At 43.5% G+C, this 15,485-nt stretch overlaps 1 protein-coding gene across 13 annotated transcripts in view; it reads right to left on the bottom strand.

The window, feature by feature from the left end:
• Positions 1-2,305: 2,305 nt before the first annotated feature.
• Positions 2,306-15,485, bottom strand: part of ATG7 (autophagy related 7) — a 265,995-nt gene continuing 252,815 nt past the window's right edge. For all 13 annotated transcript variants that reach the window (XM_037802033.1, XM_037802021.1, XM_037802012.1 and 10 more), the window contains one exon: positions 2,306-2,573. In XM_037802033.1, the coding sequence (XP_037657961.1) occupies positions 2,541-2,573 (33 nt within the window). In that variant the 3' untranslated portion in view covers positions 2,306-2,540. The remainder of the gene's footprint in view (positions 2,574-15,485) is intronic.

The raw sequence follows: 15,485 nt of genomic DNA, 5'->3' as shown, positions 1-15,485 counted from the left end.
AGGCAGTATACATTCCTCTGACTTTATACTGTTATTACTGCATTTATTATCGTTTGCTACATTAATAGCTACTAATTAGAAGTTAGGTGAAGAAGAAAGCATGACAGACACAGCTATGGAAGCTCAAGAGCTTCTTAACCTTTGGTTCAGTGGAACTTTCTGTCCCCCTGTGTCTTCCCCTAGGATACATTCCAGCCTCTCCCGCTAGAGGGCTTGTCACCTGGAGGGGCTGCTGCCCACCTGTGCCATGTTGTGGACATGTGCACAGAGGAGCCCTCTCAGGCTGATTTTCATTATGAGAAAAATAAGGCTTAGCTATTTAATTTGGAAAATTGGCACAGGACAGAAAGACGAGGGGGGTATGGTGGGGGGGCTGGGTTTTAACTGTGGTCACAGTGGGGCTGCAGGTTTTTTTTTTTTTTAAAGCAGGATTAAAAACCCCTTCTCTTTCCCCCCCTCCCCGCACACATGTCCCTCCCATCCTACTGGGCTTCCACGCTTTGGCATTCAGGCCCCCTATTTCTGTAGGACAACTTGAGAACACTTTTTTTATATAGGTAACTTTAAGACCATCATTACGCTGTGCGTAAAGAATGTACAGAGAAATTTGTAGGTATTTTTTGAAGAACAATTAATTTGTTAATGATATGTAGCTATTTAATTTGTTCCCTTTCCTATTGTAATCAGTTTTGTTGTTGTTTGGGGAAAAAAAAAAAGTTGATCTTTTTTTGTCGTAGAGGTGTCTGTAAAAGTGCAGGAACACAGTTATTCTATGAGAACACTGCATCAGCATTAATAGCCACTAGTTTGTTATGCCGCAGGCTACTGAGCGTCCCGACAGGAAGACAACCCACTGCCGATGGCCGCTGTGAGAACCAGCCCCCGCGCATCTTTGGCTGGGGGATGGTGTGGGGGATAGGGGCTGTACCCCCTGGCAGCCCCAAGTGAGTGGGCAGAGGCAGGAAAGCAAACCTTTCACTGGGAACAAGGGAGCCCCTGCCCCAAGGATGGGCTCGGTGGCATTCTTCACAGAGCCCGGCCATCGGCAGTGCGTTCTGAACCGTCTCCATGTCTGTAAATCTGTAATATACCATTCTCTGTGGCCTGTTTTTCCTGGAAGAAGAAAAAAAAAAAGGTTTGGCAGGCCATCTTTTTTTTGTACTTAAAAGTAGCCTTAAGAACAATAATAAAGTGCTCTTAAACCACAGCCTCCAGTGGTGATCCTTCCCTCCTGGAGGGGCAGAGGAGTGGGTGGGTGGCCCAGGGGGCTGTGCCGGGGGACCCTGATGCCACCACCAGGGTGGCCCAGGTGGACCCAGAGCCTGCACCTCTGGCTGCACCCCTGTTGAAGCCGCCTATAAGCTGCAAAACCTTAAGTTGATTTGGCTTTCTATTTTAGGAAAAGCATCCTTTTAAATCTAACCTGTAGAAAGTTTACTTTTGTAAGAGTCAGTCCCAGACTCGATTTTGACTTTGGCGCCAGGCCTGCGACAAAAAGATGAAGATAAAATAAAATGAATAAAAGTGTGGACAGTGCACCAGTAACTAACTCCCATGTGGCTCAGGGGCAGAGGCTGTGCCCTCCTCTGGTCTCCACCTCGGACCCTGGGGGTTGTCACAGCAGCACACCCAGGAGAGAGAGAGGAAAGCAATCCCATGCCTGGGGAGCCCCCGGTGGAACCCACCAGGGTCCATTCGCCACCGGACAGACAGATCAAGGCAGACGCAGATGGCCATGCCCACCCAAAGGTTGGCCTCGGAGCTGCTCCCAGCCCTCCCCACTCTCGGAGGACCCATGGGAGGGGAAGGGAGCAGCCCATGCTGGGCAGTGGGGGAGTGGGGCCTATTCCAGAGGGCTCACCACCTGGGCAGCTGGATAGCTCCCTGCCCCTGGGCCCCTTCCCAGCTCAAGGCTGCAGCAGAAACTGCTCCCCACATCGGGGTGACAGGCTTTGACCCTGGTGGAGTTCTGGGCATATGTCCCCTTCTGAGCCACAGTTCAGCTCTCCTGGCCCCTTTCCACCTGGGCCAGGCCGCGTGAGAGCTCATGAGGACCCACTCACTGGCGCAGGGCCCAGGAGGTAGCAGAGGTGGCCCTCCCTGGGTGCGCAGTGCATCCCACAACTCAGGTGCTGCTTCCCCACAACGACTCCTGGAAGGAGCTGGCATCTCACATCCCCACTTGGTCCGTGTGGCTCCTCCTGGTCCTCATCCCACCTCAGGGTTGAGGTGATGGCTCCCAGGAGGGCTTGACTTTCAAAGACTTGCCACAACCAAGAAAAAAGAACTGCTCAGGGAGGGAACCAAATTTCCAATGGCTAGCAACACCAAAGCTGAGGTTATTATTTAGTTCAGGCTCGTGGGGTGGTGAGTCATGAGCAAAGGAGCAGGGAAGGGTCCTGTCCTCGAGGTGTGGAGAGGAGGGGACTGGATGGGGTTGGGGGGTGGCGTGCAGGGCCCGAGACCACAGTCCCGGGGCTGTCAGTCCTCTCTGGCAATCCCACGCATCCGCAGCAGGCGGTGGTGGAAGGTGGCCCTCCTCAGACGGTCTCCTCGTCACTCATGTCCCAGATCTGCAGGGAGAAGAGGAAAGCAGAGTGGTTGAGCCGTCCAGTGGCACCCACTGCTGCTGGGAGTGACCACACATGCCTTGCTCCGGTTTCCCTCATCCATAGGTTCCTTGTGACTTAAGGGATGGACACCCTCGATTCTTGTATAATGAAATTAAACATCCAAGAGTTCAACCCGCCCCAGGCCTTGCTACTAAGTGAACCAATCGCAGAGCCAGGAGGAGAGCTGGGTTTGCACCAGGGGATCTGAATCCCTGGGGCTGCCTCACCTCCTCCTGCATGTCTGCTCACCCCAAGCAGCCCCTGGTCTTGGTTGTTTCTGTAGCCCTCTCCAAATACTCTGGCAAATCTGCTCCCTTCTGGCTGTCCCTCTCTCCTCCAAAAGGCGAGCTCCAGGAGGGCAGGGGCCCTCGGGCTTGCCAGCCCTGGTGTGGGCTTGCAAAATGGAGGCCCACCGGCCCACAGACTTGCCACCAGCCACGGGCGACCCTGCTCCCCCGGCCTCTGTCTGTGCAGCCAACTGGGCCCAAGAGGAGTGTCCCGCACAAATGAACGCTGAAGAGTTGGCCTTCTCCTGCCAGCCCCAGCGGTGGCCTGGAGCAGGGGCTGTGGGCACAGCCAGATCCCGCCTTTGTAATCTTAGGAGGCTGATGCAGTGAGTGGGTGGGAGCATGGGGGAGCGGGACCACCCCATAGCCTCGCGGTCGAGAGGGCACGAGCACCTACGTGGGGGAGGCCCGGCTCCAGTACGGCAGGACCCCAGGCTCTCTGGGGAGCTGGGCCCTCAACATGTGCCTTCACACTCTCAGAATTCCTAGAACTGGTTGCACAAGGCCACCTCGACACTAGCAGAGCAGAGAGAGGGAACAGTGTGTTTACATGAGGCTGGCCCGGGGAGATGGGAAGGCCAGGCCAAGGTAAATATCAACACCAGCTTGGCTTTCAAAGTCAAGGATGTGGAAAATAAATAGTGACAGAAGGAAATTCCCTCTCTCCCGAGGACCCAGAGGCCTAGGCCCCGGCAGGGGGGAGGTTGGATGTCCTACTTACCCCATGTTTCTATACAGACCCAACCCTGCCAGGGCATTGGGAGGGGACGGCCATGCAAACACCGAGCGGGAAGGGCCTGGGACCGGGATCCGGTCACCTGACTGAGCAGGCAGGCCCCATCCCTTCTCCAGGCCCAGCTCCCCGCCCTGCTCATCATCAGCATTGCTTGTACAGACTCCAGGACCCTGCAACCAAGAGGCTGGGGCTGGGCTGGGCTGGGCTGGGCTGGGGGTGGGGGGTGGGAGGGGAAGGAGGAGACTGCATTTAGGAACTCCTAGACCGGATCTTCCAGTCCTGACAGCTGAGCGGGGGAAATGACCAGAGGGCTCACTGACAGAGTTCATTCTATTCGTTCACTCACCCAGCTGACAAACATAGATTTATGGAGTTCCTCCACTCTAATGTGACATAAATACTCCCTCATTCACTCTTTGCTACAATCCTATGAGGCAGAGTTAGAAACAGAAAGGCAGGACAACTTGACCAAGATCACACAGCAACTAGGCCACAGAGCTGGAAGCACAGGCCTGTGGGAAGGTTATTTATGTGAACAGAAAGTATGCCCTCGAACCTGGGGTGGGCTGCCTGGAGGAGGTGGCTGAAAAACACAGGCCCATTGGCCAAGAGGAAGGGGAAGGAGGCTGGGCCTGTTGGTCTGGGGCCCTCTAGGACCTCCTGCCAAGCTTCTGGGGGGCCCTCAGGCAGGGCAGGTCCCAGACAGGGTCTGTGTCAATGTGGCAGACACAGGAGGCTCTGGCTGGAGCAGATCCAGTGCGGATAGTAGGGCCTGAAGAGCCCCTTGGGGGGCTCTCTCCGTTTCATCTATTGCTAAAAGAGCTCAGGGCAAGAGGCACGGCCCCAGCTATGCAGGAATCAAGCAAGACAACCCAAAGGGCTTACTTATTATGACTCCATTCTTCAAAAGTGGGGTACATTTTACAGAACAGCTCTGTGATTTTCCAAAGTGACTTCCCTGGGCCAGAGGTCGCTGAGCTGCTCAGGCAGCTTGTCTTGCCCACCTGCTGGGCTGAGGAAGTTGGTGGTCTTGATTTTCTACCTTGCAAAGCCTTCTCTCCTACTACAATAGGGACTTCCGGGGGAGGGGGTGGTGGTGGCTGGGGTTAGATCCCTCTTCTCTCAGACGGCACCTGCAGGCAGATGGCACACAGGAACGTGCCCTGATGAATGAAGAGTTCATTAAATAGGCAAAGATTTGGTAAAATGTTTGTGCTTGGTGTGGGCAAAGGCTCTTAAGGTGAAACTCTGCCAGGAGGTGCATAAACCACTCGTGTGTGTGTGTGTGTGTGTGTGTGTGTGTGTACATGTTTTTTTTTTTTCCCATCCCACTAAAAAGTTGATTTCCCATGATTAGCAGCATGCATTATACTTTCTTGGGAAACAGTGAACTTTGCCACACTTCACATTATAAATTAATGTACAAATACAGAATTGTGTTAAGAACCAGTATTTATAGAAATCCATATGATTTGTCCAAAATATCCATACAAAAATATCCATAGAAACTGGTCTTTTGTATACACAGTGTGGGGGGTAATTCATCTCTTTGGATTTCTTTCTGTATGATTTTTTAAAAAGTAATGCTGATGTAATTTACACACCTCAGTAAAGCTGTTTTATGATAATAGATCTTCTTTAGGTGTATTTCAAAATAAAAAAAAATTTTAAATAATGCTGTCTTGGGAAACAACACAGAGAAAAGTTGAAATTTTTTACTATTTGTGCCCCTTTTCCTAAAAAAATTAAAAGCCAGTAACACTGTGGATGATTGTAGGGTATGTGAATATATCTCAATAACACTGAATTTAAAAAAAAGCCACTGACGCTCACATCAAAGACCCCAAAGCATGATACCATGGCAATTCACAAACTTCATCCTCATCTTTAATGGAATGCTGTTGCAATAAATTCAACAACTGTCCACATTTTAATGAAGACTTCTTGAATAAATTCTTTCATTCAACAAACAGTGGCTGCATGTTTGCCATGTACCAGGCACATTGTGCGACACTGGGAGGGGGCTGGTAAAATTCATCAAGACAGAGATACTTCTGAGCATGAGAGTGCCAAGAATAAATTATATCTATATTTTAAAAATTTCAACTGCAAACAGTTTTAGTGTATTAAAAACTATAAAAATTCCATTCAAAAATGACTTTTAAAAACTCGAATAATACCTTGTTAAAAAGTGAAAATTCCAGGACCCATGCTAAAAGAAGGGACACCGGGCTGTCATAAACAGCGTCTATACAAGTTTCACTCACTAAGGTTATTTCTCAGAAACTTAAATCCTCCAGAGTGTTCCTACACCAGGTAAGTCCAGAAACCCAGAGGCAGCAACCTCTTCAAGAACATCAATCTGATGCATCTCCCCTTCCCCATACTGTCAACAACCCTTTTCAATATGAACAAGATAGGGTGCTCACTGCCTAGACACCCCTGAAGACTGAGAAACTAGTTAAACGACACGAAAGGGTAGCAACAGGCAAGACAGGATTTAACAAAGGATTATGAATACTTAATCTGTACATAAATATTTTTTTTAGATTCTAGGTTATTAGAATAGCTGGAAGGAAATAAATGAAATGGTGGATCTGTAACCCATAACATTCTTTGAAATTTGCTCTCTACTTATTAAATCATACTTCGAAATTATCACTGTTCTGTATATATGTTTTATTTGACAATAAAAATTGTAATAAAAAGAAAATGAAAAATCCAGGACCCCTGCTGAGACGGGACACCAGGCTTCATAAACAGAACAATGGTCACCCTGGACCTGGGGGATTAGGGCAGCAGGAATGAGGCAGAGGCGCTGTCCACCTGCATTGCTTAGGGAGATGTCGCAAATGGCTTTCATTTCAACCAGAACCTCTGGTCAAGTGAGATCCAGCTCCATTCCTGCCCCTGCACGTTTCTGGCTGCCCATGGGTGCTGGCTGCTTTACTAGAGGTTATGAGCATCAGCTCTGGAGTCAGACTGCTGGGATTCGATCCTGGTTCTGCCATTTACCCTCTGTGTGGCCTGGGGCAAGTTACTGCACATCTCAGAGGTTCACTTTCCTCATATGGAAAATGAGGGGTCATGATAACATCTGACATCTCCTAAGGTGGTTGTGAGGACTGAATGAGTGAAGACCCGGGAAGGGTCCGGGACAGTGTCCGGCACACAGGGCGAGGCTGCTACTGTTGGTTCATTGCTATGTGTGTACACCAGGCACTTGAGTACAAGCAGAGGTGGTTTTTGAGCTCAAGGATTGGTGGAGTTTCCCAGTACAGTGTTTTAAAAACTTTAAATAGAGGCAAAGAAGAAAAATTTGGAGTTTTCATATAAAATCCAGATATCTGGCTTTTCTAGAAAAATCAGAGGGCTGCTGGGCAGGAGATAACCAGCTGTTCAACCACTCCCAACTGCTTCACTTGCCATTTGTAATTGCTGTTATTTTTCCTACCTGAAAACTTTCATTTATGTTGATGAGCTGGCCTCTGTACGCTTTTGTGCTTGCAACCTTGGTATGCAGTGATGAAGGAAATAAATATGGTCCCCGCCCTTCCAGGCTTATGGAGGCTGCTGTCCCAGAAGAGAACAAGATGCACGTCTCTCTAAGGAGGCCCTTTACCCACAGAAATCTGTAAGATCTTGCTGGATTGTAGAGGTACCCACACCTTGCTACTCCATGTACGCTTACTGGGGCCTGAGAGAAGTGAATACCCTCAGGCCCAACCCTGGACCTACTGAACCGGAATCTGCATTCTAAGGAGCTCTCCAGGTGTGCACAGGAAAGTCTGAGAAGCACCCTCTAGACCTCAGAGCCCTCCCGGGGGAAGATGAGGCTGCTGACCATGCGCAGGTTGTGGAAGGGGCTGGTAGGGTGAGGGCTGGAATAGGAAGGCCTCTGGCTGTGATTATGGTGCTGCTGTCGCTCAGCTAGGTGCGAGGAGGCTGGAGAGGCCTCCAAGCTGGAGCTGGGGGAACGTCCTGCTGGGGGGCAGCGGAACCCCTTGGGCCCCTAGTGGTGGCTGCCAGGGAGAGCTCCTTGGGGGGTGGGGGTGGGGGAGCCTCCTACTGCTGCTGACACCTAAGGTCCTGATGCTGCAAAAGGAGGTGTGGAGGTGAGGGGTGGAGGTGAGCATGGTTCCTCCTGGTGAGGAAGCAGGACCCTGGTGCCCTCCTGGTTCTGTACTTTTTCAAAGAAGCAATTTGGCAATGTGCTTTAAAACCGTCAAGTCCTAAGGAAGAGATAAAATGACCTCTTTTTGCAGGAGATATGAAAATACTGCTAGACAACCCAAGAGAATAAACACTAAAATGAATCATCAGAGGATTCAGTGAGATAGCAAGATGCAAAAATTAATGACAACAAAAATTACAGCCTTTCTATATATGAGTGACATCCAGTCAGAAAAAATTATGAGGATGGGAGAAGAACCTATTTGTAAGAGCAATGAAAAAGATAAATTAGTTGGGAATAAATTTAACATGAAATGTATAAAATTTATATGAAAATAAATTTAAAACTGTCCTGTCAGAGTGTTTATTTGAGAAAGACATAAAAGGAAACTGGGACAAATGGAGAAACATCCCTTGATTTTTCAAAGGATGAGTCAACATCATAAAGATGTCAATTTCCCCAAAATTAATCCATGGATTTAATAACATCTCAATTATAAAAAATCAACAATTATCTTTTCTGGAGCTAGACAAGCTAGTTTTAAAGTTTATCTGAAAAAAAAAAATAAAGAATATCTAGAAAAAAATCTGAACAAGAGCAATAAAGGGTTTCCCGTACTATATATTTAGAACTATTATAAAGTCTAATTAAAAGAGTGTTCTGTTTCCATAAGAATAGACAGATGGTCCAAAGGAACAAAATGACTCCAAAAACAGAATATAAAGTCTAAGTACATATGGAAATTTAGCACTTTAATGATAAAGGTCTGGGGAATCTGATTTCAAATCACTAGATATGGGGACAAGTAGATAGTCATTTGGAAAAATATGTAATTGATTCCATGCCTCACATTCTACATAAAAATAAACTCCAAAAGGAACAGAGAGCTAAATGTAAAGAAGAAACCCTACAAATACTAGAAGCAAACATAGGTAAATTCCTTCATAACTTGGGAGCCTCTGAACCAAAATCATAAGCAATAACAAACAGGTACACTGTAAAAATACACACAAGTTCACACGCACAATTTTGCATAAGACACTATAAGCAAAGTAAAGAAGACAAATAATGAACAGGGAGAAAACATCACAACATGCTACAAAAGGCTAATCTCCCTAATATACAAGTAGCTCTTTAAAATCGAGAAGAGAAAGGCCAATAAATTGATAAAAAGAAAATGATCCAAAGACATGAATAGACATTTAACAGAAAAAGAGAGGCAAATGGCCCTTAAACATAAGAAAGGATGTCCAACCTTACTCATAATTAGAGAAATGCAAATATTTCTTAGCTAGAACACAAAAAATTACTGACCAGAAAAGAAAAACCTAAAGAATTGGACTTTCCAAGATTTAAAACTTCTGGTCTTTGAGCGATGCCAGTAGGCAAGTTAAAAGACAATCAAGTGGGATTTATCGTTACAACAAAGTGGTTTGACATATGAAAATCAATGTATACACCCCACTAACAGAATGATGGGGGGAAAAACATCTCAACTGATGCACAAAAGGTATTTGACAAAATCCAACACCCTTCTTGATAAAAACACTCAGAAAACTAGGAATAGAAAGGAACTTCCTTCAAATGATATAGGGGCATTTATGAAAAACCCACAACTAACATGGTAAAAGACTGAAAGCCGTCCCCTTAAGATCAAGAACAAGACAAGGACACCTGCTTTCTCTGCTGCTATTCAACATCGTACTCAGAGTTCTAACCAGAGAAATCAGGAAAGAAAAATGAAAGGATCCAAAGTGGAGAGGAAGAAAGAAAACTACCTTTATTTGCAGATAACATGACCCTATATATAGGAAATCCTAAAGAATCCACAAAAAAGCTACTAGGACTAATAAATGAATTCAGCAAATTTTCAGGGTACAAGATCCACACCCCAAAAAATCAGTTGTGTTTCTATACGCCAGCAAAGAACATTCAAAAAGGAAATTAAGAAAACGATTCCATTTACTATAGCATCAAAAAGAATAAAATACCTAGGCATAAATTTAAACAAGGAGGTGAAAGACTTACAAAATGAAAACTATAAAACATTGCTTAAAGAAATTAAAAAAGACCTAACCAAACATTTAGGCATCCTGTGTTTATGGATTGGAAGACTTAATATTGTTAAGATTTACAAATTCAATACAGTACCTATCAAAGTAACAACGGCCTTTTTTTTGCAGAAATTGAAAAGCCCTCTATTCATAAGGAATTGCAGAGAGCCCCTGAATAGCCAAAACTAGCTTTAAAAAGAAGAACAAAGTTGGAAGAATCACACTTCCTGATTTGAAAACTACTACAAAGCTACAGTAATCAAAACTGTATGGTACTGGCACAAGGGCAGACATATAGAGCAATGGAATAAAATTGAAAGCACAGAAATAAACCCTCATTTCCACAGCCAAATGATTTTTGTCAAGGGTACCGAGTCCATTCAATGGGGAAGGAAAAGACCCTTCAACAAACACTGCTAGGACAACTGGATTCCCACATGCAAAAGAATGGACTTGGACCCCTACCACACACCATGTATAAAAATTAACTCAGAGTGGATCAAATCTAAACATAATGCCAAACCAAAACACTTAGAAGAAAAGACAGTGGGAAAATCTTCCTGACCTTGGATTTGGCAGTGGATTCTTGGACTTTACACCCAAAGCATGAGCAATATTAAAAAAAAAAAAAGATAACTGGGACTTCATCAGAATGAAAAACTTATGTGCAAAGGGCCATAAAGTGAAAAAAGTACCAAGAAAGTGAAAAGACAACTTATTTAATGGGGGGAAATAGTTACAAATCATATATCTGACAAGGGTTAAATATCCAAAATACATTTAACTCCTACACAATTCAATAAGAAGACAACCCAATTAAATGTTGAAAAGGACTTGAATAGGCATTTTCCCAAAGATATACAAATGGTCAATAAGCCCATAAAATGATAGTGACCAGGGAAATGCAAATCAAAACCACAGAGAAATACTATGTCATACCTACTAGGACGATGGGAGGGGAAGGGAGGGGAGGGAAAACTGAACCCTCGTGCATTGCTCCTGGGAATGTAAAATGACACAGGCACTGAGGAAGAGTTTGGTGGCTCCTTAAAAGTTAAACATAGAACTACCATATGACCAGCAGTTCTAATCCTAGGTATACACCCAAATTAATTAAAAACTGGGACTCAAACAGATACTGTATGACAGTGTTCACAGCAGCATTATTCACAGTAATGAAAAAGTGGAAACAACCCAAATGTCCACCAACCAGTGAATGGATAAACAAAATGTGGTCTATCCATACAATGGAACATTCTTCAGCCATAAAAAGGAATGAAGCACTGACACATGCTACTACATAGATGAATCTTGAAAACATTATACTGAGTGAAACAGCCCAAAAGGACAATTATTTTATGATTTCCCCTTATATGAAATATCTAGAAGAACAAATTCATAGAGACAGAAAGTAGAGTAGAGGTTACAAGGGGCTGGAAAATAGGGAGTTATTACTTAATGGGTATAGAGTGGGTTGGTGAAACAATTTTGGAAATAGATAGTGATGATGGTTAAATAACACTGTGAATGTAATTAACATTACTGAGTTGTACACCTAAAAATGGTTAAAATCGCAAATTTTATGTTATATGTATTTTACCACAATAAAATTTAAAAGGATAGAAAAGAAAATGATAAGGCAAACCACAGGCTAGGAGAAAATATCCATTACATATAAAAAGACTTGTATCCAGAATATATAAAGAACTCTTACAACACAGTAATAAAGAGACTAACAACTTAATTTTTAAAAATATGGGAGAAGATTTTAACAGGCACTTCACAAATTACAACAGCCAATTAGAACATGAAAAGATGTTCAACATCTTAGCCCTCAGGTAAATGCCAATTAAAATCACAGAGACACTGAATTCTTTATTTAAAAGTGGTTGAAATGGGAAATTTCATGCTGTATATATATTACCACAATAAAAATTAAAAAGCAAAACAAAAAAAAACAAAAAAAAAAAAAACCCATACAACCATGCCATACAAAGAGTGAACCCTAATGTCAACTATGGCCTTCCATTTATAAAATAATTATAATATTATTGTTTTATCAGTTGTAATAAAGGTACTACCTTAATGCAAAATGTTAATAAGAAAAACTGTGGGGACAGGAGGGGGTATATGGAACTTTGTACTTTCTGCATAATTTTTCTGTAAACCTACAGCTGCTCTAATTTAAAAATATATATAAAAATTACAAAAAAGAAGTAATTCAAAAAGAATAACACGTTAAAAAAGCCACAAGAACCGTGCAACACAAAAAGTTAACCCTAAAATAAACTACAATTTATAACAAATACAGGACAGTAATGCAAAATGTTTAATATTAGAGAAAACCGTTTGTGGGGTTGGAAATAGGAACTGTGTACCTTCTGCACAATTTTGCTGCAAACCTACAACTGCTCTAAAAATAAAAAAACATGGAGATACACCAGTCCACACATTCTAAGATGGCCAAAATCAAAAAGCCTGCCAGTTCCAAATGTCTGCGAGGAGTTGGAGTAATTGAAACTCACACACACACTGCTGCTGGTGGGAACCTAAAATGGTACAACCGCTTTGCAAGAAGGTAGAGCGACTTGTTATGTATGAAGTTAAACATACACTTGCTATATGATCCAGCCATTTCACTAGTCACCCAAGAGAAATAAAAGCACATGGCCACAAACAGACTTTGTGCACACACTAGACTCAACCCAAATGTCCATCAGTGGGAAAACAGAAACAAATTGTGGCATATCCACACTATGGCTGCAACTCAGCCAAAGGGACAAACGACTGATAATGTGTCATAACATACACGAATCTCAAAAATGTTTCACTGAGTGAAAGAAACCAGACACAAAAGACGACATACTGCATAATTTCATTTATACAAAATTCCAGAAGAGGCAAAACTAGCCTATAGCGACAGGAAGAAGATCATTTGCCCAAACTCACCAAACCGGACCCTTTAAGTAGGAGTGTTGGATTGTATGTTAAGTTATACCTCTAAAAGGTGGATTTAAAAAAAAACCTACACAGAAATACCAGTTTCTCACCCATCCAGTTGGCAAAGCTCCCAAAGCTTGAGAATACACTGTTTGTGAGGCTGTGGAGGGAGACGGCACCCTCATACACTGCTGGTGGGACCACTATGGAAGAAAATGTGGCAGTATGGAACAAAATCATTTGTCTTAACTTTAGACCCAGCCATCTTACTTTCAGCAATCTATTCTAAAGATACACCTCCACAAACACAAAAGGACAGATGCACAAGATCATTTGTTGTTGCATGTGTTGCAGGAAAACACTGGAAACAACCCAAGTGACCCTCAACAGGGAACCAGCCAATTAAACCATTCCTTGCACATCCACACTATGGAAAAAACCACAAAACATGTGACCCTACACAACAGAGTGAGGCAGGACACAATGACCTGGTGTAGACTGATTTCCAGACTTGGTTTAGTGAAAGAAAGAAAATTGCAGAGTACCTATGTGGCATACTCACTTTTGTGTAAGAACGAAGCGGAAATCAGAATATCTATACATTCTTTTTTAATTGTGCAAAAATCAACACAGGAAGGATAAAATGAGAAATAACTTAAATGGCTCCTTTTGGGAGTGGGTAGAGATGGAGGTAAGGCTGCCTGAGGACATTTTTTAACTTCGGAATCACGTAAATGTTTTATGTCTCTAAAATTAAAATAAATAATAACTAAAAATTCAAGTAACAAAAGAAAAAATAGATAAATTGCATTTCATTAAAATTAACAACTTTTGTGTTTCAAATGACACTAGCAAGAAAAGTGAAAAGACAATCACAGAATGGGAGAAAATAGTTGCAAATCACTTATCTGATAAGAGACCAGCATCCACAATATATAAAGAACTCCTACAGCTCAAAAATAAAAAGACAACCCCATTTAAAATGGGCAAAGAACCTGCAGAGACATTTCTCCAAAGAAGATGGCAATGGCCAATAAACATATGAGAAGATCAGCATCATTAGCAGTCAGGGAAATGCAAATCAAAACCACCACGATGAGATACCACTTCACGCCTATTAGAATGGCTAGAATCAAAAATACCAAGTGTTGGCGAGGATGCCAAGAAACAAGAACCTCACGTGGAGTGTAAAATGGTGCCGCCGCTTTAAAAATGTCTCAAAACTGTATTGTGAGTTTGAAAAAAAAAAAAAGAGAGAGATAGAAAAGACATTTTGGGATATCTGGGAAATATGAATATGGGCCAGATTTTAGATGACAGAATGAAATTAAAGTACTTTCCTTCGGTTTGATAATGGCCTTGCCTTGCCGTGCTTCTACGGCAAAAGTATTCTTAAGAGATGCGCATGGCCATATTTAAGCTGACGGGTCATGAGGTTTGCAACTGGCTTTCCAATGGTTCAGCCAAATCCATCCACCTATCCACCTCCCTCTCCCCTCTCCTCCTCTATCCACATACGTTTGCATCTATATGTTCACACACATAACATCATAGGAGAGGGGATACAAAGGTGACGAAATGTTAGCAATTACAGAAACGTGGTAGAGTATTTTGAGAGTTTTACCCCAAAAATGGGAAGAATGAAAAAACAGTGTTCTGGTTTGCTAATGCTACCAGATTGCAAAACACCAGAAATGGACCGGCTTCTATAAAGGGGGTTTATTTGGTTACAAAGTTACAGTCTAAAGGCCATAAAGTGTCCAAGGTAAGTCATCAACAATAGGGTGCCTTTACTGGAGGATGGCCAATGGTGCCCAGAAAACCTCTGTTAGCTGGGAGAGCACATGGCTGGCGTCTTCTCCAGAGTTTTGGTTTCAGAATGCCTTTCTCCCAGGACGATCCTCTCTAGGCTGCAGCTCCTCAAAAATGTCACTCTTAATTGCTCTTGGGGCATTTTTCTTCTCTTAGCTTCTCTGGAGCAAAAGTCTGCTTTCAACGGCCATCTTCAAACTGTCTCTCATCTGCAGCTACTTTCTCAGCTCCTGTGTGTTCTTCAAAGTGTCCCTCTTGGCTGTAGCAAGCTCACTCCTTCTGTCTGAGCTTATATAGTGCTACAGTGAACTAATCAAGGCCCATGATGAATGGGCGGGGCCACACCTCCATGGAAATTATCCAGTGAAAGATCTTGCCCACAGTTGAGTGATCACATCTCCACAGAAACATCCAATCAAAAGTCTCCAACCCAATAAACACCATTATGTTTCCTGCCCCCACAAGACTGCATCAAAGATAATGGCATTTTGAAGGACATAATACATCCAAACCAGCACACTGAGACTAATGTTTACATTCTTGAAACCCATCATATCAAGCACTTTATCCGGAAGAAATAATCAACTGGTAAGGATAAAGGTAATCTATGTATAAGGATGTTTCTGGGAGCATTATTTTTCATAGAAGTGAAAAACTGAAATAAGTTGTCAAAGGATGTTTTATGATGTAGGACAATGTTTACACTTGAGGTTAAAACTGAAAAGCAAGTGAAACTGTCCAGGTCATGTCATCCTCAGTAAACATATCATTACATAAATTTAAATCATGGAAAACCCCCAAAGCGTTCGCCCCGAGCAGCCCTCAGGCTCTGCTTCCCAAATGGTTCCCCGATGGGTCAGAAATGCCCTC

Source organism: Choloepus didactylus, chromosome 1, assembly GCF_015220235.1.
Source record: "Choloepus didactylus isolate mChoDid1 chromosome 1, mChoDid1.pri, whole genome shotgun sequence".
Lineage (NCBI taxonomy): Eukaryota > Metazoa > Chordata > Mammalia > Pilosa > Megalonychidae > Choloepus > Choloepus didactylus.
Note: the sequence above shows the minus strand (reverse complement) of the source record. Positions and strands in the feature narration are given on the sequence as shown.